Source organism: Phalacrocorax aristotelis, chromosome Z (genome assembly GCF_949628215.1).
Source record: "Phalacrocorax aristotelis chromosome Z, bGulAri2.1, whole genome shotgun sequence".
NCBI classification, from domain to species: Eukaryota; Metazoa; Chordata; class Aves; order Suliformes; family Phalacrocoracidae; genus Phalacrocorax; species Phalacrocorax aristotelis.
The window spans coordinates 21,179,674-21,205,643 of NC_134311.1; the positions used below are offsets into that span (position 1 = coordinate 21,179,674).

Consider the following 25,970-nt stretch of genomic DNA (forward strand, 5'->3'; position numbering starts at 1 on the left):
CAGTATGTGTATAATGTATATCATAGTTAGCTCACAATACATTATTGCTCACTTACTGCAGTACTGCAAGACAGTTGCTATGCAGAAAAGTTTTTGGAATTGACCTGAAGGCAATTATTGAAAAATTAAGAACTTTCAAAATATTTTATTTCACTGTTTTCATTAAGTTCTTCCAGTACAAAGCCTGTGGTTAAAGAGATTTGAGTTCTAAAGAGAAAGCTGTAGAAAGTCTAGTATCTTCAGAATTAAATGGCTTGCATCCCATTCTTACTGAGATTTGTACACACAAGTTACACGAAGTAGAGATTTCTTTTTTCAGTCTAGTTATAACCATAGGGTCGTGCCTACCTGCTTCTGGATATTGGAGTTACGAAACATCTGGCATGGAACTCAGAGAAAGCAGCCCAAACCACAGAAATTATACATTTTGTTGGTTACTGATGCGAACAGGTTGATTTTAGAGGGTCTCTGGTAATGCCTCTGATTTATTATTGCCTGATTAAAACAGATCAGTTAATTCTGAGCATATTCAGGACTTCTGAACGGAGGTTACAAGTAAACTTGGGGACGACAAGTCCTGAAATGAAGATATTCTTACATTATGCTACCGATGCAGAGCACTGATGAGCATCAGGAATTCCTGGATTCTTGATCACACAGTTCCACCTGACTAATGTATAAATTTCTTTCAGGAAACTGGGGAAGAAAATGGAAGAGGAGAAAAAGGGAGAATGGCACCTAAGTCTGCTGAAGTGGCTTTTCAGAGAGAAATGTATGTTCCTGAACAGCAGGTGAGTGATAGGCGGAGTTGTGGCAAGCAAGTAGAGCACATACCCCATCCACATGCTTATTGATGCTGATTAAAACCATGTAGTTCTTGAAGAGCTAGCTGAGCGCTCACATCCAGCACATCTCATGCTTTGGCTGACACTGCTGGCAGTTTAACTCTAGAAAGCTCTATAGTATGCACTGGGCAGACATGGAAGTTTGTGTACATGCTGGAGCCTACAAATGCTTACACATTTAGCCGGCATGCTAAGAAAGGAGAAAGTAGTACAAAAGGAATAACTAAGCTAGAGGTAGAAATAAAAACAGGCTAGTTATTTGAGGTGACCACAAGTTACGTTACAGGTCATGATTTGAGAGGAACAGAGGCACTTGCCTTCCTGCATGGTGATGTGTGTGATGCACAGAGAGTGGTGGTGGTAGTACAGCAGGACAGACACTGCTGGGATTGAAGTCTCCAGATACGTCCTACCCACAATATGAGTGTTTTTATATACTGTCAAAGGGCATCCCATTAACAGGCGCTGTATAGCAGGAAGAATATGTTATACTGAGAATCTGAAGCTCTGAAATGTACAATTAAAAATATGGATTTAAAAAATTTATTTTTTTTTCTCACTACCCTCAGTGTTATTAAATAATCTACCTAAAGGAAGAAGAGTAATTTAAGTAACAGATTATTGCTACTACATTCTGGCAAAAAAAAGCTAGTGATGCAATATGGACTTTAAATATTGATTAGTTCTTATATTCTGTATATTTAAAGACTGACAGATCCACAGTCTAGTACTATAATATACAGATATGTTTGGACAGAGAAACTTTATATCAGCAAGAACACTGTCTGAAAATCCCTAAAATTCTCCAACGAATTGCAGTTATTTTAGATAATGTATTAAATTTTTTGGTATGTTCCCTCTTTTAGAAGACAAAATTAATACCTTTGGGTGATTTTTGTTGTAAATTCTTAATACGATGACAGAGTAGTTATCCTAAGATGAACAGGACAACAAACTGAATCTCTATTCTATATTTTGTCATCTATACAACTCATCACAAGTCAGATAACCCGTTAAATCTGAGCAAAGTATTTTAGTGCCAGTATCAGTAAAGATCTGTAGGGAGATGTAGCGCCTGTTACTTTAAAACATGATGGATAGGTATACATCAAATCTACTTAAATTAATTTCAAAAAGTAAAGCGCAACTTTATTGGTAACTGGAATTTGTGGAATATGTTCTGTACAGTTGGTCATGCTGATAGCAATGGATTCCAGAGTAGCATGACCTTAAAAAGGTGAAGGGGTGCTTTAAACTGGACCCATACCCATTGTTGCCTGCTGCAGTTAGATGTTATACACTTTTATCTTGAAATACCAGCTTTGAAATTGTAGGGGTTTACATAGTATATGTATATGTATACTTTTATATTTATAGCTAAGACTATCCAACATCAAATAGTTTCAGGCACTGACTGAAATTTATACTAATTGTCTTTGCAACTCATTACGCTCAAGCTCCATCAACATTTTGGGAAGCAAACCTGTAAAGCACCTATGCCTGTTCAACTTGTCATATGCAATTACAGCATATTATATTAGCATTGTACTATTTTTTAAAAAATGTTCAGTCTAATTACAGTTGAACTGTTATTTTGATGTTATTTTCTAACGGTGCCTTTGTTAATTTAATTTACAAGAAACGCTTCCATTACATTACTCTCAAATGCTTAGAAGAGAAATGAGATTAATTCAAGTAAAAAAAAAAAATATTATAATTTTACATCTTCCGCTATTTTCTGCTAAGTCAGGGCAAGGTTTCTTTTGTGAAAGAAGAGGTACCCATTCCCTTTCCACACTGTGGAATCACATGTTTACCTCTCTGAAGTTGCCACCTACCTTCTTCTGTTTGGCACCTGTGAAATAGATTGCACCTTTCTTCAGGAGTTCATCTCACTACAGGTGATTGTCATTCCCAAAAGCTACCGATATATCAACCTTCTCAAAGAACGCATGCTTGCTGTTTCTGTCTTATTTTTTTTAATATAAATGATCTATGGCTAAGGCATAAATGACAGTGACCATATTTCACAATAACATTATCTTTTATTAGAGATCTTATTTTACATATCCCCATAAGATATAAAACCTTCCACAAGAAAATATCAAAAACCTTCAATTGAAACCAGTTTGTTTCAGACAACATGAGCAAGTAAACCAAAGACATTTAAGATAAAGGAATGTAAAAAAAAAATTCAGTACAGGTACAATTCTGATATGGAAAGTAATTACAAAGTTTTAAACTATTTCTTACACAGCATCTTCTTTAAAACCATACAGGAAGGTAAGGATGTTTGGTTCTCTTAACCAGTAGTTATAAACACAGCAGCTATAAAAATAGAAAAAAGAAAATAATATGATTAAATTAGATGGCCAACGCATGAAGAAAACAAGAACTTAATCAAAATATCCAATATATCAAAAATTCAGTGTAATAATTCATTAAGAGTTGTTGAACAAAACAAAAAAAAAAATCAATTGACAGCCACATTCTGAACCTATTAAGGTAAAATTTATTATCAGACTTTGGAGTTCTGACTTCTTTAAGGATTTTAGGAAAGTATTCCAGATTGAAGGCTGTTCTGTTGTTACACAAAGAAATGCAAATAAACGGAACAAAAATTAAATCTGCTGGTTAAGGAAGATTCAGGCATGATGATTGTACTGCTGATGATAAAATAAAAGACCCAATGTTATATGAAACATCTTTTGGAAGCAATTCCAACAGGCAAAACTCTTTAAAACTTTATTGCATCAAAATTTTACTTTTCTGCCTAACAAAACTGAAATAGTATTTCGAAAGCTCTTGCACAGAACACATAAAAGTCTCTGAACCATTTTAATTCTGAAGATGCAATAAAATCAATGTTATGAGAACTTTCTGCTGGCAACTCTACCAAGCTTTGCGTTCCAACAAAAATAGTATTTTCAAACACTACAGCTAAGAAAACTTACAGTACATGTTTATTGCATGAAAACATCCGTTTCTTGGATCCATCTGATTCTTCCGTTTGTGGTTAGTGGTTCTTGTATTTTTGACATAACTTGCACCAGATCCTACTAAGAATTTCATTAATTACAAAACACACAGTAGCTTGAATTAAGTAGGGAAATCTACACAATCCCAACAAAGATCCATCCTATGACAATTCAGGAAATCAAAGTTTCACTTTCATTTTCTTTTAAGATAGCCTGTAGCTACATGATATAATTTGATACACTGTAGAACAACGATGAAATCAAACACAGTAGGCAATATTAGAGTTAGAAAATAGCACATCTTTTTACCAGTTATGATGACTTTTCATGCATTAGTATTAAAGATAAGCAATGATGTATGGAAAAGTAAAGCATAAGCAAGAGATAGAAGAAAGAGTTATGAAGATAAATGAAGACTTGGAAATGGGATCATACTCAAGTGCATGTTTATATACATTAACTGTAAACAGCAGGTCTACTTAGTGAAATATTTTTCACACTTGAATGGCTTCAGCACTAAATATGAATTACTTAATAAATGAAAACAAAGCAAAACGTAAGACTCCATTCTTCAGTAATGTGAATGCTGGCAATGTAAGTGAGGTTGTAAGTTTGAAAAATGTTGTTTAAAATATAGGCACATGATTCTGAATTAATACGTCACCACAGTCTGTGACATGCAAGCACACATTTTGATGGGACTGCAAAGTATGTCTTGCTAACTATCAACCCTCTGCATCAAGCTGCAATGTCCTTGAAAGCAGCTGAATTTAGATTTTACAGCAATTCTTTTTTTGTTGTGTTTCATGTTATGACATCATTTTAATACATTCAAATAGTCAAAATGTTCAGAATAAGATAGCACAAACTTGGTGCAGGAGGACATAGATCAGAGTGTGGCCAGCATTGTCAAATTGAAGATACACAGCTTAAGTATTATATAAACTACCTTTCCCCCAAAAACATTAACATAGACACCAAAATCGTAACAAGACGTATCAAAAAATAAGGCACATTTATCCTGATATGGTAATCCTGAAATAGAAAACTCATTTCAGAGAACATCGGTATCTAAATGAATTTTATAAAAAATCCTGTATTCATGATAATTATGGACATATTTCATCATTCATGATAATGGAATAATTGCACATATCCCAGTATGTCAAGTAACAAAATGGGAGTTTTATTAAACATTTCCATTGCAAAATTATTTTGTAGGTTCATGTTTTCCTATTTACATAACTCAGGTGAATGGTAGAAGTATTAAAATCTACCATCACTTATCACAAGTACTGCAGGCTTTCATTTTACCACAATTAATAATCCCCTTTGTGTTGAATAAATTGAAATTAATTGTGGAATAAATTGAGATTATTGTAATTTATATAAATGATTGTAAATATTTGGACATTAGCTACTACAGAAGAACATTTTGTTCCATTTTATTTCCAAGCTGCATCAGGACTTTCTAGACTTATTTGTACATAAACTCATCAAGGATCAGCAAAGAAGGCTGTTTAAAATCCAATCCCCTCCTTATGAAAATTAAAACACCAGAAACATCATTAGTTAGCATTTAACCTGAGATTTAATCTGTTGAGAGGTTAACATCTTTAGAAGTTTTTTAACTTGTTGCATTAACTTATACTGATGTTCCTATTCTATGAAAAAAAACCCCAAACCAAACAAAAACATTTCTTGCAACATGGCTTTTCACTGTGTTGGTCAAAAAACTTATAGAATGCATGTTTTTCTCACAGTATCCAGAAGCTGGAATAACAAGAATGTGCTTCTTATTGCACGTGAAACTTGAGGAGATATAATTGCAGATTCCTCTTCTCTATCTGAGTACTAAAGCCAGATTTCATCTTAGCCGAATCCGGAAGGTATTTATCTCCATAGAACTCATATTTATTTCACTCATATTTCTGGCATCTGGAGGTGAATGCATCAAAGATAAAGATGTTGGTGTAAGACTTTCCACTCTGAATTTGTTAAAGAGTTTATGCACCTTTACCTGGAAAAAAAGGAAATATATTTAGAAAATACTGTATATACCTTAAAATTGACTTTAACCTAATCTCTAACAACAATCCAAATGATACATCTCCTTACAGGTATCAGCACAGCCAATTCTTACACCAAAGATTAGGAATATTTTTAAGTACCATGACTCAAATGCTATACATGGAATTACATCTTTTTGGGCAGTGTCCACTGGCCATATTTCAAAGCAAGTAAGTTAAATCAATATATTAAAAAAATATCAGAAACATTTGGATTAAAACTATTCCTGTTTATAAACAAAACAACACTTACTCTTCTGCTTAAAGAAAATTCCAACCTATTTCAAAATTAGATTACAAAGTTTCTACAGATTCATAACCATCTAGTCCAACCGTAACCCTCAGAACAAAGTTGTATAATTTATATTTCATAATCTTATGTATCACATCAATTCTATAGCAATTGCAAAACCTCAGATATTTGCAATGGTGTAGGTCATGTTAAGTGAGCATGGGTAGAAAAGGACATGCAAGAGTTTTCAAAGTAACAGTAATATAATTTGTGGATATCTTAATACTACTCAAAAGCTACGCTTCAGAAGATGGAATATGACCCATTTAACTTAGTAAAGTTCTAAAACACTATTAAAAACTTATTTGAGAAATACTAATCTGTGTTATACGCAAAAACATTTATAGGAAGTAATGAGATTAAAACTGACCCAGAAGTTTACTTGTTGATGCTTACATGGTCATTCCCACACACCAGCAGATCTATACCTTTATCAAATAGAACGCAGCTTTCAAGATAAACTTATCCTGAGTTATCCTGAAAGCAGAACCATTGATAAACAACCATCTATGCTTCACCTATAATTTGATTTAAAGTCAGTGTTTCTGCAATACTTGTACCATAAGCTACCTATAAAATGTCAGTATACCTTTCCCTGAGTAGTGGAACAGAGAAGACCCATGTCTCTGTTTGAAAATCTACAGTCAAAACCCTTTCTGTGAAGAATCAGAGCAGCTTCATCAGACGGCTCAGTATCTACCTACAAATAAACAAAATAAAATATTACTCAGGAAGTATCAGAGCTAGAAAGATGTTTTAGGACCTCATAAAATTATCATTACCTTACAGTGCTAGAGCCACTTATGCTTGAAATAATCAGCCTATATTGAACGGTCATGTTTATTTTAATGTTTATAAGACTAAGCACAGAAAGAACTGAACAGCAAAGAGAGTTTAGATATACAAAGTACTACAGAACATAAAAGTAAGTTGTTAACCACAGAGTTCAAAGCTCAATAGATGCACATGTACAGACTCAGAATTTAAATGTAGCTATCACAGTTGTATTAATTGCCTTCCCAGAAAAATTATATGGCAAAACCAAAACCAAACTAGAAATCATATGCTAACTACGATATCCCATTTTAAACACTCATTGTGACTATGTTCCATCAAGCTTTTATTCTGCAAAGCTGCCCTCTAAAATGTAACTCAGCTTAAGATGTACACAAAACTGTACACTAAAATACAAGTATTAAATGAATTTTATGTTTATAGAGAAGACATACATTGCTCTTATGCCTCAACAGGCGTCAAAGAGTAACCCAAGAGTAACTCACAATCACAACTTTCTAGTTTGGACCAAATCACTAAAATTCACTTAGGACAAATGGTCACAAGAATAGCATATAAATGCCTCAAATCAGAATCTTGTTTTGATATGTACTTCAGAAAACAAAGCCATGGCTTAGAACTGGCTGGGAAACTTCAATTTATACAAAAGCTTCATTTTTTTTTTCATTTACACTAAGATGTAAAAACCCACGAAATCATACACCAGGAGTAACAAAAAAGAAATTCTTCTTCACATTATAGATGAATGTGCATGCAAGCTATCTTCACACCACACGAGTGGCACAAAAAAGATGCCCTTCATGCTACAAGCTGTTTGCTGTATTGTTACACTCACCGTAGTAATTTATTTTCTATGATGCCTTACTTTTTTTTGTTGTTGTTGTTTTACATTCTTCATCTGTTCATCTTATTACCTATATAATAAGGTCTTAAAAAATTGGTTCTATCTGCAGCCATGCCAGATCTTCAGGCTATTTTAGTCTAATTTATTTCTGGGTTACTTGTTTTTGTCCTGGTGCTTTTTCCCAAAACCCTCTGCTATAAGTTATGTTCATTTCTGGTACTTCAGTAAGCATCTAGGGCCTTGGAGAAACCTATGCCACCAAGCACTAGGCATTTTGTGATGCTTTAGCTCTTGAAGGTGTAACAAACAACAGGTCTTAATCTAACAGGCTTCAGATCCAAATCAATTGTCTCCTAATAAAGGAGATCTTGGGACAGCTTGATAGTATGACAAACTCATAGTATTAAGTACTCATTCGTATAATAGAATACCATTAACTGATAAACTTAGTATTAGTGTATTCTAAGTAAGTTCCTCATTTAAAATAGTAAAAACTTATTGAACAGTATTTGGAATTGAAATGAGATACTTTGCAGTAAAACATTGGTAAAAACTGTGCATAGCTTATAAATCATGAAAAAAATTCAGTTTGAGAAGATTTTAATGAACAACATTAGCTTATAACACCTAAAATCAGGTTTTTAATTAACGAATGGTGTCTACAGTCAGAATATTCAAACAAGTTTTCAGTACGTAATATCACTGATGATTGAAAAAGTTCTTAGCCTGTTATTGGAACAGTAGTATCACTTTCTACATTAAGTAAGGTACAAATGATGATGTGACAAAATTATTTTCCGTCTCCAGCGAAGAAATACCTGGCTTGGTTTTCACTGTCACTGATGTGACAGCATTGCACTTAAAAGTAGACATTTTTATGCACACGAAATAATACTGTCTGCCTAAACATCAGATTAGTGAAATATTAAAATTCATACTGCAAAAGCCTGACTTCCTATGGGGTAAAATGATGTTAAAAATGACAAGCCAGTAACGAGTATCAACACTTGCTCTATTAGAGTGGAATTATCTTGTAGGCATCTGCATAACAAATGCATTTATGTGTTTCAAATAATGGCATGATATTTCATCTCTCAAGTTTTTAAAATTAAATATAATATTAATTAAGATTCAAAAGATTTAAAACAAAAAGGTAATAAACAATGACACCTTCAAGGAAAAAGTTTTGGTAAGTATAAACATCTATGATATAGTAGTCAACTCTTTAAAATTCCCAGGACTTTATCAGGCACGTAGCATCCATGTGTAATAAATTCAGCTGTTCTAACCTATTATCAAAGCAGGTGTAAGACTGAGCAAGTTGCCACAACCTCTGAATGTACTTTAACTTACTTTTTCTTATATGATCTTTAAATTAGATTAAGTGTAAATTATTAAATTAGATAAAGTGTACACAAGCCTACGGAATGTCTGAGCAAGAATGAAACTAATTTACAAAATATACCTTCTAAACATGACCATAACTGCATGAAAACCTGTAATAAATTTCTAAATTTTCAACAAACAACAATATCCTTAATCTTCTAAAACTTCACAGCATTGTTGTATGACAAAAATTCCCTAACTACTGTACTATCAAATCAATGACTGCCTTTTGTGGAAGAGTTGCCAAAGTTTGATTTGATTTTCATCTGAGAAGTAAAATGCAGTTCTCACGACAGGCTTCTAGATGGAAAAATAATTTTGCTAGATTTTCTCATAAGCAGTGTCCCAGGGCAATGCTGCGAAAATTTTTATAAGAAAGAAAACCCATTTAAGCACTTTTTTATTTGATTACTGTAAGCTAACAGAGATGCACTGAAAAGTTCAAGCAACATGACAAAAATATGTATTTATATTTAATACGAAAGGACAAATTTATTCAGTTTTTAAATCTTGAGGCCCAGCCAGTAGGTAAAATCTGCGTAAAACAACTAAAAACTGGAGCTTCATTAATACGTCTTTAAATTTCATTTTCCTATGGGATTGATTGGACTTTTCCATGACAGGATCACATATCTTACAATAGCAATATTATTCCCACTGAAAGGAGCAGAGTTTAAAGGGAAACTAGGAATTCCCTTACTTTTTTTTTTTTTCATTTTCATGCATTCTTATTTCTACCTTAAATCTTAATACTTTATTTCAATTTGGTATCCTTTTATGTGAAATTCTAATAAAACAATTTCTTGAAAAGAAACTTCAACAGCTAAAGCAATGGAGTAGTTTACATTTCTGGAAAATACTGGATTGCATCAATTAGCCAGAATTATGACATTTGTCATTCAAATTCTTGGAAGATGGAGAAAGGAAGCAGAAAGTGAGGAGAAATTTAAAAAGGCCATTTTGGCATGCAAGAAATTCTTTGCAAGGCATAGCATCATTTCTCTGTGGGAAAGAACTGTTCTGTACCTATAACAACAGTCCTCCTATCCTATGACTACTGATAACTTCCACTTTGAAGTGCACAAAGTAATGTTGCAAGCTCAAGAGCTGTCAATCAAGAAATCATTGAAATACACAGTTATGGACAGGGAAGAGATCATAGCCTCAAACAATCTTATGCTGACTGGGATAGTGAGGCCAGTATAGCCCAATTAAAACTGTAGAATTCACCTATGAGTAGTAACACTGAACTCAAAACAGCAGACGCAGATCCAGCCTTCCATTCCACAGGTTTCATGGCCACATGATACAAACAAGGGACAGAAATTTAGGCCTTGAAAAGAGAGAGGGGGCATGTTCATGAAGGTCTGCCCCTGAGCTTGACATGCTGAAGCAGACAGGTGGTGCTGAGCTGGTTGAGGTAAATGAAAAGATTTTACCCTGAAGCGTGGAACATACACTTCGCATGAAGATTTAATTCAATCTGAATCTTCCTCCTACCTCTTCAAAGGCATGAGACCCATAAGAACCAAGAGTTATTCCACTTTGAAATTCAAAATAAGAAACAGTTGCAGCTGAAGGGGTGCACATGAGAGTGAACTATTTATTCACAGAGAAAGTGTAAGAAAATGAAATGATTCTCTAAGTTTTAAAAAAAGGATGAAGACTGAAAATGAAGAACTATTAAGATAAAACAGCAGCTAATGGCAGGTTTTGCAGATATTCTGAATATAATCTGAGGTTATTATAGATAAGCAGTTCTACCTCAGCCACCACAGAGACTCTAAGGGAGAAGGGACAACTGTAGTTTCTAAGTATCTAAGTAAGGCAGATATAAAAAGGGATTTCATGTATGGTAACAGCACTGGTGAGTGATACTGCAATACAGCATGAAGTTACTATACCTACACTTCAAAAGGTGTTAAAAAACTGAAAAGAATTTAGAAAAAGAAAAGAGCTGGTGCAAGAAGAATGCACAAACAGTTGCATAGATTATCAAACAGAAAATATGGTGATTACAATTGTGTACGTTCCTTTGTAAGGAAAAAATATTGAGTACAGAGGTTTTTTGTTTGGTTTCTTTTGATAGGCGTTTTGGGGTTGGTTTTTTTGGTTGATTGGTTGGGTGTTTGTGTTTGTGTTTTGGTTATTTTTGTTTGTATATCAACCAAAGAACAGTTTCACAGAAACAAAGGACTGTAAACTGATGTTAGAATAATTAAAATAGGTCTTGTATTTAAGCTTAAAAATATTTTAACAACTTATGCTATGGATGTTAAGATGTGGTAGATTTTTTTAAGTCTTCTGAACGGAATCAGAAGGGTTTAAAATTATATGTTTTACTAAAACCACAAATTTTTGTACTCAGAACAAAGTCTAATGGCCTTAAATTTCATTCTTCTTAATGCAGAAGAGGCCAAAGTATATGAGCCCTTCTCCTCTTAAGCTTTGGGAACGCAATGACATGTGTCCCCTTCAGAGACAGAATAATGCACTATGCATATTATAATGTTGTGAAAAAACAATTACTGTATTTTACATCACTCAATCTGACACAAGTCTCTAGTTCTCACAGATTTAACAAAAACTAGTCATCACCCTGCAGTTTATCATATCATATAAAAAAAATCACAAATTACTTTCCTAGAATAAAGTATTTGATTAGCATACATTAATAAGCTATTATTATATTATATTATTATAGCTATAACTAATAAGCTATATCATGTTTGCTCATAAAAATAATGATTTGATCTTACCTTTGATTGGATTGTCCTTAGATTGACTATGTGCATGTCACAAGGCATGGATGACATGAGGGGAGAAAATGTATTTAGCATCTCCGGGACACCTGAATCTGCATATGTTGTCATTGGAATTACAGGATGATTTAAGAAAGAAGAAGTCATATGGCTAAGAAGTGAGGGAAAACTGACTGATGCCTTTTCTTCATTCTGCAAAACACAAGAGAAAATATTTGTAAAATCAAGTTAATTTGAAAACAACTTATATGATTCCATTAATTTAATAGACTAATTTAATTTATATTCTGTTCATTTAAGTACTTTTGAAAGCTTCTGATCACCCACTAATTCTCTTTTTTAGTACTAGGTATACTCCTGCTTTTATAACTCATTAGCACATCTTTCAAAATGATCATTAGATGATATGTCATTTTACACAATTCCTCAGTTTTCTTTGTTAGCCTTTGATGTGTAAACAATGTAGTTCAGAGAAAGAAACAAGCTACTACTTTAACAAGTTGCTCCCTTTTATTCAGTGTCTACTTGAATACTGACAGCTAGCTAGTCTTTTGCAGCCTTCCTTTCCTGCATAAATTTCTTATCTACTTTCTTCAGATTCATGTAACTTGTATCCTACATCCTTTCTTTTTAAATCTAACTTCCAAAAACTGTTTTCTGGAAGAATTGCAACTAAAATCTTTGTCTTGGTCCACAATGCAAAAGATTTCTTTCAGCAGTTTTATTTCAACATTGCCAGCAGTAACTGAAGGGAATCTCTCCCAAGATTTTACAAGTTTTGTACTTTCCCAGGTTTAATATTTGCAGTGCTTTTACATGGCTGTAGAAGCTGTTACAAACCTGAGACAACTAAGTCCTACATATTCACAAACAGGTAGTTAAAGATCCACAGAAGCCAGAAAAGAAAACAAAGGAACTTTAAAAAGGCAATTTCTGTCTTAGAATGTCAGTGAAGTAAGGTAGAAATGGGTGAAAACTTATTTTGCTCTTATTTTTCCTCGCATACTTAATCAGATAAATCCCTGCCTGTTAAAGCACATGATTTTTAGTGAAATCTTTGCAGAAAGTTTAACGAAAACATAACTTAAGCACTGATGTACTAAATTTGCATTTTATGACAGGCTGAAGACATGGAAGTAAAAAATAAATGGAAGATACTTAAAGCAAAGGGGAGCATTATTTATGAGCTTATAATGGACAACGATGACAGTAATTCCTGTTTTGGGGTGTGTATGCATGGATGCATATTTATTTATACCTCTGTAGTAGCATCAAATACATCTGATAGTGTAGCAACTGAAAATATGCTAGGGCTGAATTGATATAAGATGGTAATTTCTGTTTTATTCTTGATGCTTTTCTTAATAATGACTAACACTGTTTCCCTTTTTGGTAGCTACTAAGCATTGAGGCTAGTATTTTTATAGATCTTGTATGAACCCGAAATCACTTTCCAAAAATGGTCATAGTTGATAGTTGTAGAGGATTGCTCCTTCATGCACTTCACTACATTTATTTACATCGAATTCCGTCTGCCACTTTACTGCCTTCTTAATCAATGTTGAGTCCTCCAATTCCTCAGTTAGCCTTGGTTTTTTTTATTACCTTGAATAGTTCAGCATGACTGGCAAGCTTCCTTCTGATTTTCTTCTTTTCCAATTAAACTGTGAGTAAGCTTGTTCTAAGTACAGCTAAAGCTGAAAGTCTTCAGTTCAACTGACTGCATGCACACTCTGCCCACAGGGAAAATGTGCATATACATGTTCTTTCAAAGAAGAATTAACTGCTTGACCCCAAAGGAACACCGTTTACTCTGTTGCCGTAGATGTGCTAAAGTCAGTCAAAACACTTCGTCAATTTTCTTACTACTATTAAATATTTTTTTCTGTTAAGTTGTTTGCTTGCATATCAGATGAATCCTCAGCCTTGTCTAGGAAGAGATAGCACAGGGCAGGTTGATCTGCTAGGACTGAATCCTTCAAAGTCTCCTCTAAGGCTAACAGAAGAAATGTGAATAAAAAAGGTGCTTTTGCTATAAATTTGCAGTAATGTATATTGCAGTTGAGAAAGCAGGAAAGATGGAAGGAAAGACACTGGGAACTGCAGATGAATGTGGGTGGGAGAGAATAATTTACTATTAATGGGTAATGGGACAAAATTCTCAGATAATCCATAGTAGAACCATAAAGAGTGGCTCCTCAATTCCTAGATTCTGGACATAACTGAGGATTGCAGAGAAATACAGTCTTGAAGGATGCTGGCAAATGCTACAGCTGATTCAACTTTGCTCATTTTTGCTCCTGCTGTGTTTAGATATTTTATCACAGCCATAAACATTATACTTAAGCATTATCCAAAATTCAAAATTTGAAAAGCTGCACTAAGACCTAGGTGGAGATTTCATCCCGAATCTTGTATATCCCACATCTGGGATGACAGTCAGTTTTGGATGAGTGCACCAATAGAAGAAGTATAGTAATTCACTGAATCTATGTAATAGCAATGGGAATGTACAGCAGGTGTCAAAAGCTGCCAGGAGACCAAGGGAAAAAGGGTTTTATAAACACTGTGGTGACAATGCTATCACATAAGATCCACAAGTGAAGGACACTTCAAATCTCACTCCCCCTAGGCACATCACAGCCACGAAAGGATTGGAGAACGTCTTTCCCCTCTCAAATCTAGTGATCCAAATTTTCAACAGGACTCTGGGGAAAGAGAGAGATGGGAAGGGTTTGCACACACAGACAACACACTTGGAAGAACAGTTACTCTATATGCACATTCACTATGTGGGTGGCTTCCAGCAGCACCTTGCTGATGCTAAGTCAGAAGACATAGTCCCACAGTCTCCCTCTAATTAAAGTACTGCTCTCTCAAAAGTGGCGTTATTTCTTCAACTTCACTGAAAGTGTTTAGCACTCTTTGTGAATGAAGCTCCATCAGCAGCCTTACAAACACTATGTACTGGCAAGATTCCGATCAATGCCATTGATATAGCTGAGTGCTGGCTTAATGAGCTCTAAGCAAAGTAAATACTGACTTTTAAATTTAATTACAGCACATTCATATACAGTTATCCAATTGGAAACTCTGTGTTCAAACAACCCCTTGAATGTGCAATAGCTGTAAACAAATTCACATCTTTCCTTATCAAAAGTAAGGTGAATAATTCTAAACTTTTAGTTTTGAGGGAAAACAAACAAACAAACCACACACCAGTATTAACCTTAGGTTACAATTTGCAAAAAGTTCTATAAATGGCCTCATCCATAAAAAGTGCCCTTATATCAGAAATGAGCTATTTTATCTATAAATGGAGGATGGAAGAGATTAAGAAAAGACTCAGAGGGTTTTCTGGTAAGAGTTTAAATTGAGGAACTGAGGTCCTTAATTAGAGGGGAAAACCACTAATTAGACTCTTCAGAAATCATTTAGTAATTGAATGGAAGAAAGAGATGGAAAATACTGTAGAAAATAAAGCTGAAACAGTTGATAACTGGAGTTCAGTTGAGTTAACAGAGAAACAATTAACTTTCAGTACAGACAAGTAGTCTAAAATTTCCCATATGAAACTAGGGAAAGGAAACTGAGGCATACAGAATATCTAATCACATTTTGCTCCTCCTCTAGATGATCCTCTGCTATGAACAACCCTAGTCAGGAAAGAAATTTAATTATAACTCCCAAACCCCACCAGCGCTCAAACTATCTGATCAAGCATGCTGAAATGTGGATGTTGACTTTGGATGTCAGTGCATTCAAATAAAATCTGGAAACATAGTTTGGGGGCCTGCTAAATCAAAACAGGCTGATACCAAAGCACCTGGACTATTCCTGAACAAAAAGGTCTCTCATTCTCTCTCATGTTGTGTGAGGAAACAATTTCTATTAACTTCTTCTGTCACAGGTTGAGAAAACCAACTGGCAGCACTCTTTAAAGAAGAATGTTTCCGGACTGGAAAATCTAATTGGTGGAGTAAAAAGACTCTTCTGGGCATCTCTAGTCCCAAAACATAGGGAAATAGTATTATTAAATATCTCTCAATCATAATCTAGCAACTGACAGCAACAGAGATGGCCAACCAAAGAATCTAAAGCTTCACAAAGACAAATATGGAAAGAAAAATTTGTTTCTTTCTATACAATCCCTTTGCACGTTTGATGAGATGCTGCTTCTATGTGAGAAACTGGTTGGGTAATACTCTGATAGCTTGCTTATAGGTGAGAAACACAATAGCATATATCACTGACTATGTGAATATGCAGTTTTACAGTACATGACAAAAATAACTGACAGGTAAGGACAGAGACCTTAACCTTTAATATTACATACATTCTTCCCCAAATGCAAACACCTTGAATCCTTAACTATGTAGAATGTCCCCTACTTGAGGAAGAAGGTGTCTGTAAACAGGAAGAGAGTGAGAAAATTGCATAACATTCTTGCACACACATTGCCCTAAAGCTCCCACCTTGGAAGAGAAATTCAGATTTTATTTTAGACTGATACTAGTCAAATTCATGAAACTGACATCAAGCAGTAAATGGTTTCAACTCAGCTGCAGGCATTACACACAAGACTGCCTGGCTATTACCTCACCAAGTGAAAATCAGATGCACTTGCTTTAAATTAATGTGAAGTTGCACATTATAATCAAAAATAATAACCAAAGTCTGACAAGTTCTGAATGTCTTCCAGATATGGACGTATCATTCCCTTTCTTCTGCAGTATATGTCTGGAGCTAGATTTTTGTGTGCCTGTAAAAACTCCTAGTGCATTTAAGAAGGAGAAGGACGTTAGGGGCAAAAATCCTGAAAAATATAAGGATTAGATCTGCCTGAATTGTTCACACATACATTTTTGTCAACACTGAAATATTCATCAGTTATGTTACAGTTTTGCATATCAAAGCATAATTTCTTTTGGCAACATATTTCATATCCTTTACTGAGAACCGTATTCTGAAATGCTTAGGGATTTTTAATAGTTATTGAAGTGACCAGCAAAGGAGGACTCAACTGAGGAAACAAAAACTGGTATTACCTCTTTACCTCTAGGAATGGACGATTTTCTGTCAAATTCACTTGGAGGCTGTTACACTGGAAATACATTTCTGCCACGCTAGGTGAAAGTTGCCCCAGGAGACTGATTAGAGAGGAAATGTAAATTCTGAGGCACTGTAAAATATCCATGAGGCTGTGAGCTGGTTCAGAGTGACTCTAAAATCACCACAGAGTTTCAGTACCGCCTGTGAATTCTTAGCTGGCACTGAGACTGCAGGTGAGAAAACCTGGGATTGCTACAGGTAACCAAACCTGGGAAATTTTGACCCACAGGGAGAGTACTTTTCAGTCTGCCAAATTTGGTAGTCTCTCAGACCAGGGGACTCCTCTCATTTCAGATTGATAGATGGTTGATATGCTGTGGTTCTTCTCCCCCAGGATCAGGCAAGAGAAAGGCAGAGAGCATGTATTCACAATAGGCATGCACACACACACATGTCCAGCCATACAAATGGGCAGAGAGCAGCACCTTTAACAGCACCCACAGAACCACAGAGCACTTGGGTGACATGAGCAGAACAGACAATCCAAATTTGATTGTGTCCTCCTGCTGATCAGGTCGGAAGTTTGCTTGTCAAAGACCCTAACTTTCTTGCTTCACAAATATAGTCAACAACCACTGATCCCTTGAAAATCATTGTGGACTTTAAGCCCATCTGATATCCAGGCCTGAACCTTAGGCCCCTTAAGCATTCACCAGCTCAGACTTCACATCTTTCCAGGTGCCAGTCCCCTACCTGTCAGCTTGAAGTTTGAAGCAGTTATAGGCACACACAGAGAATATTGGTCTTGCCAGACACTGGCAGCCAGCTGCACCAGACCCAGAGTACCATGGTCTCTCTCTCTCTCCAACAGCTAACACACAGACCTCTTATTCCCAAACTCTCTCCCTCCTCCAAATCCTATAAATCCTGGACCCTTTTATGCAAAAATGTCTTTAATCTGCATAAAGTTATTTCTGCTGAGTTGTCTTGTTGGGTTTCACACCAGGAACAACCTGATCTTCTTCCTTTCATGGTCCCAGGAGCAGCCAGTTCAGTGTGCTCCATTCCTCCCTGGTTAGGTTCCTTTGCTTCTGGCACCTTTGATGACTGTCAGGTCCTTGCTTTTAATTTAGTTAGTCTTTAAGCAGACACCATAATAGCAATCAGGTTCTATAAACAGATCATTTGGATAACAGCTGCTCACTGGTCTACAGAAGGGTGCAGGTGGCAAAGAAAGTAACTAGTCACCATGACCATAAGCACACCACCATAATTACTGAGGTTGACAAATACGCAGCTATCAGTATAGTTGGATGAAAGGCATCACAAAAGCAGATAAACAGCATGACATGGTTTTCTCAACAAGAAAAGTATTTTATACTCTAGTTTTAGCCTCTCCCACCTATTTTATTTCTTCTCTTCTAATTCTTCTTACAGTGTATATTGTTCAAATACAGTGCAGGAGGAAGGAGGAGGGACTTAATGCCTAAATAAATAACCCATGCTAGAGCTGTGGATGGGACATGGCACTAGATTTTGTTTCCTGTTGGCTCTGAAGAGCTTATCCTGTCCCAGTAGGTCACCAAACTGAAGATAAAGACAGAAACTATACAATGATATCTCCTAATTTTTGTCCTCCAGAGAGGCTACCTGTGTTGCAAGACTGCTTCTTATGGGGAGTTCTTGCTGCTCATTGAAACTGCTTGTTCCATGTGCAAAGAGATTATCCCTTGAGAGTTATTTCACTTGTGAATACAAGAAGAGCCAGACTTGCAGCCTTTCTCCCTCCTTTAAGAAGGGTTCTACCCTACCACCAGAGCTTGCAGCAGGAACGAGTAGGCCTTCCTAGAGATGTTGATACAGAAAGACTTAAATTTAAAAACTCAAACCACACCAGCATAGATAAGCTCAGAAAAGACCTTGAGGACTACCCTCCCGCTTTGGTGAATTACATGGGCTAATAGAAATCAAACCTGAATACTATGCATACTACTGAAGTCAAATACTTTCTTTCTAAACAGAGCTGGCAGTCAGGTACACTCAAATGAAGACACATAAAAACAACCAAGGGGAAGTAATTCACTGTAGAGATGTATGTACATACATTAAAAAAAAAGAAAACCAAACCAAACCACACACACCCCCTCCCAACTCCCCCCAAAAAAACCCAAAACCCACAAAAGAGACATAGCTATAACCCCAGAAATCAGACGATGGCAGTCCTTTGTACTACCTACTTCACCATGAGCCAGCTACAGTGAGTGGCTCCTGCCTTGCTGTAGAGAACATTCACTCCCTACAACTTTGGACAGAATCACATGAATGGAGCTTAGAGTCAAATCCCTCTTTATTTAGAACCTTTCTACAACTCATCTTTTGCATGGATGAACGTCATGGACTCCTGACAGATGTTTTGCAGAAGACCTTTACTGTCAGCTTTTCACTGCTTATATATCTTTTCAACACATTCCTCACACAATCATGCACACAAACAACTTCTGTTATTCGTCAGCTAGCTCTAAGCAGGTGCCTTATGCTACATTCTAATAGGCTGTTCTATTTGCACTACTTCATTTGTTTTTGCTTACTTGAATTCTTCTTGGCATTTCTCACGCTCCTGCACCTGTTTTTTACTGCCGCATTGCTTCAGTTCAAGGATGTGTCAAACAGTGCTAAGTTACTTGCAAATTCATCCCCCACAATCTTTGTCACAGTGTCAACAAAAAACAATATTTGAAAGAAATTAAGCTGTAAAGTGCCCTGGCATAAAAACAAGGAGAGTGGTGGCCGGAAATCAGATAGCATTTGTAGATAAATAGGAGATGGAAACACTATTCTTGAGCAGTAGACATGAACTCTCAGCATAAGAAATACAGTATCATCTATATAGTAGCAGCAGTAATAATAATTTAGATGTAGAGTTTTAAGCAAAGCTGTAAAGAACTAACACATACCTGAATCTCTCTTCAAATGAAACAAGAAATAGGTGTACCTACCTTAATAAATATATGTGGCAAGGCTCTAAAGAAGATGCATTGTGTTCTGTGTGAGAGGAAAATGCCGTTTTTATTCTCCTGTGGCTACCATAAAACCCCAAAACTTTAAAGTTCAAGATTAGGATATATTTGAAGAGTTCACTATAGTAGTCATAACTAAATATTATATTAGAATATCTGATATTGTCACACATGGCCTGAAAATGCTACTAAATGGTAGCAGTTAAGCCAATGTTGAGTTTCTGCTTTATTGTAACATGAAGTTAATTATTCTTGTTAAGGTGTGGTTACACATAGCATAGCAATGCACAGTATAGTATATAGCTACTACATGAAATGTAGATACACATTATAAATATGCACACCAAGTAAGTGGCAAATGCAACTCAATAATCAGACAGAAATGGCTATCTCACCAAGCACATATTTTCAGGGAAAGCGGATACTGGCAGATATCTAATAAGAAAAAGGAGTAGTTGTAGGTGGTAGAAAAGGGGTTTGATTATCTGACTGCCACGTATTTGTGATTTTATTAACTGCCTGTATCATTGTTTCTCTAAACAACCTCCTTCAAACAATAGCAGCTATTTCAGCCATTGAATCCTGGCTCTCTGCTTGAGACTAGGCTATAAATCCAGTCATATAAATTGAGCAAGTCAAGGCAAGGTATGAAATAGGAATCTGAAGATGAAAGTGTGTGCCTGGAATGGCATCTTTCCTCCAGCTATGTAATTGATGGAATAACGATACTACCACTTCCTATAAATTCTATTTCATTCATATTCTTATACAAATATAACACACTAAGGCCCAGAAAGTAAAAAGGTATCAATGCTTATTTTTAATAAAACTTATAATAAATGTAAAATAGTCTGTATTTTCAAAAATAAAGAAACATTTACTCTTTTGGCAAGCAGGTACTGGTAATAGTACTCTGTTTCGTTCTCAGCTAAATAATAATCCCTTCAATTTATACACCTAATTCATTTCTTGCTTGACAATCTGATGAAAAAGAAGAATGAACGTTAGGAGAGAAGTCAAAGACATATGCAGAGGCAAAAAATGCTTGCAAGGACAAAATGAACATATAAACAGAATGCTACATCTAGTAGGGGGAGAAAAAGATGTATATAGAAATTTTATCTAAATACAGCAACAACATTAACAGAGGTCTGAGGGACACAGTTGTCAATAAATCAGGTGAGTTGTAAGGGACAAGCCCCAAATGGCTGTACTGTGAACAGTGTCAGCGACAAAGTGCAAGTCACCAGGACGGGCCTACTGTCACTCTTTTTAACTGACTGATGTCTCAACCACTCCGAGAAGGCAAAGCAGTGGAAGGTTCTAGAAGTACCTGGACGGTGGCCATAAATAGGGGCTCTGGCTCACTCTTGTGGGCTCTCTCCACACCGAATACCCCTGTTGGCAGGTCTGACACCAGATCCAGGACCGGCAACCACTCTCTTCCTCCCCTGCCCTTTCTCTCAAAGTTGTTAAGTAACACAGGGTCTACCTTGATTTCCCACAAAGCCACATGATTTAAGTAGATATAGTTGTGAAGGTCAACATGTACAGAATACTTGTTCTATAGAAAACTCCCATTAAAGTTGATGTTTATATAAGGACCTTGAGTGATACTTCACCTTAATCCACGCTGAGGGGATTTTCAAACCTTAGTCACTCCCCTCCCCCTTTTCAGGTGGGATGTGACATATTAATTGGCATCATGGACAGGGTCCTCTTGATGTTGGACGGTCCTAAGGGATACCAACTCTCCACCCAGTGAGTCAGGTGGGGAGAGCCAGGAAGAGACCTTGCAGCAATAAGAGGTTTGAGCAGTGACAAGACATTCCCCACCAGGAATGGTATGGCCCGTATTAGTTGGCATGATCCAAAAGCCATAGAGGATAGAATTACAACTCTTGTGAGGGAACAAAAGATGTGACCAGGAAAATGAAAAGCCATGGTGCGTGCTGTGTTGGGAGCAGCACTAGTGATGACCCAGAAGGAAAGGCACCTCATTAAACAAACTAATGATGAAATGGTTAAATCCTTGCAAGAATAAATAAAAACCCTGAAGAGCCAACTGACCACTGAACGTAATACCACTCAGTGACTTCATGCGGCTCTGTCAAATGCATTGGACTGAGAAAAAATTTTATGGTCTGCATTAGAGGAAGGGGAACAAGGATCTCCTGTACTGGCAAAGATGTCAAGTCATCAAAACTCTCTCTTCCTATAGCTTCCATGGTTCCTTGAGTCAATAATAAAATAGGGCTTGACAACAAAATTAGGACCAGTGTATGAGTCACACCGCAGCCAAGTACATATATAAACTTCATATAATTTCTTCATAATTTTTCTGACAGGGCTATTTTTTAAGCCGTTATAACGACCACCTTCTAGTAAGAACGCACTAAAAAACCCTATGTTTGTACATTTAACAAAACAGAAAGAAAGGAGACTACTATCCTTCCTTACTTTAACATGTCTGAAACAGTTAAATGAATAAGAAAATACTACTAATGTTCAGACAAATTTTGAAAAATAAAATGCTAGAACACTCTTAATATTTGGAATTTCCAGAAACACACCAGAAAGATAATCTTTCTTTAAAAGATCTTGCTTGGCTCCTTGGTGTTGTGCACACTGTATCAGTTGGGGCAACAGCGCTTCTTTGACTGCGCCAACTCCCCTGTAGTTTTGATCCCCCTTCTTTTCAAGGTCGTGGAAGAGTGTGTAAGAACCAACTGCCCTTAGAGGCTTACTCTGCAGCTATTAAAAACCATTATAACCTTAGCTGGAAGTGTTGGGAGAAGGAAGGTAGATACTAAAACACAGGTACTCAAAACATCTTTTAGAAAAGGTGTTTTGCTGTAACAAACCCCTTAACTGGTTTAACACCTTAAAAAAGGTGTTTAAAACCAAAGCAACAGATTTTTCATTGTAGCATTGTCCCTTCTTCTTTGAAAGATTCTCAGCAACTTGCACAGAATCTTTCAAAAATGGAAGAAAGAAAGAGGATTGTAACAAGGGAAATATATTGTTATTCTACTGAGCTGATGTCTTACTGGCATCCCAAACCGGTAAACATATGCAAAGATGCATGTAAATGCTTCGCTAACCAGATAATCCCAGAGTTGTTTAGCCTGCCTTTGTTCTAACTGAGGTAACTTCAAACTGTTTTCCAAAGGAATGTTTTGGTTTGAAGCAGCAGTGCCATTCTGAAATTAAATTTATGGCCAACCCCACTTAACCAGGCACTGTGCCAGTTTGCAGAGGGGTCTCATTGTGCATGGACTAGTTTTCTTTTAGAAGGAAGCAACCAAGAAGCTTCCCTGGAGGTACACACCAAATGTGCTCTCACCCTTCACATCTCCATTACGGTCTGAATGGATTACAGCCTGTGGACAGTTTTTTAGGTCTGTTCTGACACAAAAATAGACCTGCTTTGAGCTGGGACTGGAATAGACAACTTCCAGAGATACCTCTTAGTGAGTTATTTTGTGGCTCTATGGAAAATACCAAAACTGCACACTGTTAATGCAAGCACCATAGCACTAACTGATTTGATGTGCTCCTGTTGTTTCAAATTACTTGCTACTGTAAACATAGAATTCCATGTCTAGTAATTCTTTCTTACTAGTCCACATTCTAATTTAATACAACACAAATTACCCTGGGTAGTAAAGAAGTTTCCTGTGGCAGTATAGCTCTCTCTGCAGGTTTCTTCTTGCAAAGGTAGATTAACCAATGTGCTATGCTCATTGTTGTCAAAGCTAGACTGCTGCAGAATTCAAGTTAGCTTACATTTTTGCACACCACATTAATAAATGCAGTTAATATGCTGCCTGTGTTATACAGGATGAGGAACTACAGAATCATGACATATACAACCTGAAAAAACCCACTGTCAACCATTAAGTGGTGGAAATTAGCTTTAAGCTTGATATTATCATCCTCTCACAGTGGTTAATGATATCCATTATAAACCAGAATTAATTCCAATTTATCTGCATATTCATTAGCAGCTCAGTATACAACCTCTCATCTTTAGCTGTGGGATGATTTTAAAATATACTCAGTGCTGTCATGATTCTACTGCCTCAGTATGAAGATTACTTCTTATTTTGTTCTTCTCAAAACTGATAGGAAAAAAAGCAAGGAGGAGAAATGCAAAGAACTGAAAGAAAATTGAAGAGTGCAAGTAGAAAACCCCTTACAACAAAATGATCTCAACTTTGCCAGAATCACAATGTAGTGAAAAGGTTTATAATGTGTGACATCTAAATATTTCCACTTACATCTTATTTCCTAAGAAAATTAAATTTATTAGGAGCCTTCTCTTTCTACCCATTCATCCAAAATAATTTGTCAGCCTTAGTCCTGATTCAGTTAACTTTGTTAAGAAGCAGCAGTCTCGCTAATTAGCATTTTTTAAAAGCTTCCTCATCGAAAAAAGAAACAGAATAAAAAAGATGATACTTCCACAACAGTACCCCAGTCATGTACTGAAGTGTGAGTGAGAAGCAAACACTGCAGGTATCTGTGTGAGGAATAGCGAAAGACCAAGTCTTTACAAGGAGAATGTGCAAGCAAGTTGACAAAACTCCCTTGGAAGCCATGTTTCCTTAGTTCTACTGCTCATGGAATAATTTCTTTATCGCGTTCACTGCTGCTCCAACAGAAATAAATATTTATATCTTAATTAGCCATAAAAATCCAGACAGTGAATCCTACCACATCTGTTCCATGTCTTCTTTCCAGCAGAAGTCGGAAGATATTAGCTGTAATCTTGTTATCTTGGACACCTTGTCCAAGGCCACGGTTGTCATCCTGCATAAGTCGACGATCCATGATCACTTCCAGTTGACCTGAAAGACCAAGGATTATACTGGTAACAAGAATATGTAAAGCTTTTATTAAATATGAGAAAAATACCCGGAAATATAACTTATGAAGAACCACAATTTTTCTCTTGCATCTAGAGAAGAAATAGCAGATCAATATTTTAAGGACTGATTACGTAAACAGTTAATACCCTTGGGCTTTGGCTGTTTATAACCTTCCAAAAAATTTTCACAAGCCTTTCAGATGAATGTCCTGCAAATTATTAACATAAATGTCTAAACATAAGTTTAGCATGAAAAGTTATTACTGGTAACTACTATTTGTAACAAGGAACATAGAATCATAAAATGTCCTGAGCTGGAAGGAACCCACAAGGATCATTGAGTCCAACTCCTGTACCTGCAAAGGACAGCCCCAAATTCACACCATATCTCTGAGGACGTTGTCCAAGTGCTTCTTGAATAGCATCAGGCTTGCTGCTGTGACTACCTCCCTGGGGAGCTTGTTCCAGTGCTCCACCACCCTCTGGGGGAAGAACCTTTTCCTAATATCCACCCTAATCCTCCCCTGGCACATCTTCCTGCCATTCCCTCAGGTCCTGTCACTGGTCACCAGAGACAAGAGATCAGCGCCTGCCCCTCCTCCTACCCTTGTGAGGAAGCTGCAGACTGCAATGAGGTCTGCTCTCAGTCTCCTCTTCTCCAGGCTGAACAACCCAAGTGACTTTAGCCGCTCTTTGTATATCTTCCCCTCTAAACCCTTCACCAACTTCATGTCCTTCCTCTGGACACTCTCTAGTAGCTTTATATCCTTAATCTACTGTGGTGTCCAAAACTGCCCACAGCACTCGAGGTGAGGCCAAACCAGCACAGAGCAGAGCAGGACAATCACCTCCCCGACTGGATGCAATGCAGGGCTTGATGCACCCCAGGGCACAGTTTGCCATCTTGGCTGCCATGGCACTGTTGGCTCATGGTCAACATGCTGTTGACCAGAACCCCCAGGTCCCTCTCTGTGGGGCTGCTCTCCAGCCTCTCGTTCCCGTCTGTATATACATCCAGGGTTGCTGTGCCTCAGGTGCATAATCTGGCACGTGCCCT

General features: G+C 36.5%; 1 protein-coding gene across 2 annotated transcripts in view; it reads right to left on the reverse strand.

The window, feature by feature from the left end:
- Nucleotides 1–4,988: 4,988 nt before the first annotated feature.
- MAN2A1 (mannosidase alpha class 2A member 1) overlaps nt 4,989–25,970 on the reverse strand; it is a 122,677-nt gene continuing 101,695 nt past the window's right edge. For both annotated transcript variants that reach the window (XM_075079368.1, XM_075079367.1), the window contains exons 19-22: nt 24,760–24,893; nt 11,969–12,163; nt 6,774–6,884; nt 4,989–5,843 (exon numbers count right to left, since the gene is read on the reverse strand). In XM_075079368.1, the coding sequence (XP_074935469.1) occupies nt 5,691–5,843; nt 6,774–6,884; nt 11,969–12,163; nt 24,760–24,893 (593 nt within the window). In that variant the 3' untranslated portion in view covers nt 4,989–5,690. The remainder of the gene's footprint in view (nt 5,844–6,773; nt 6,885–11,968; nt 12,164–24,759; nt 24,894–25,970) is intronic.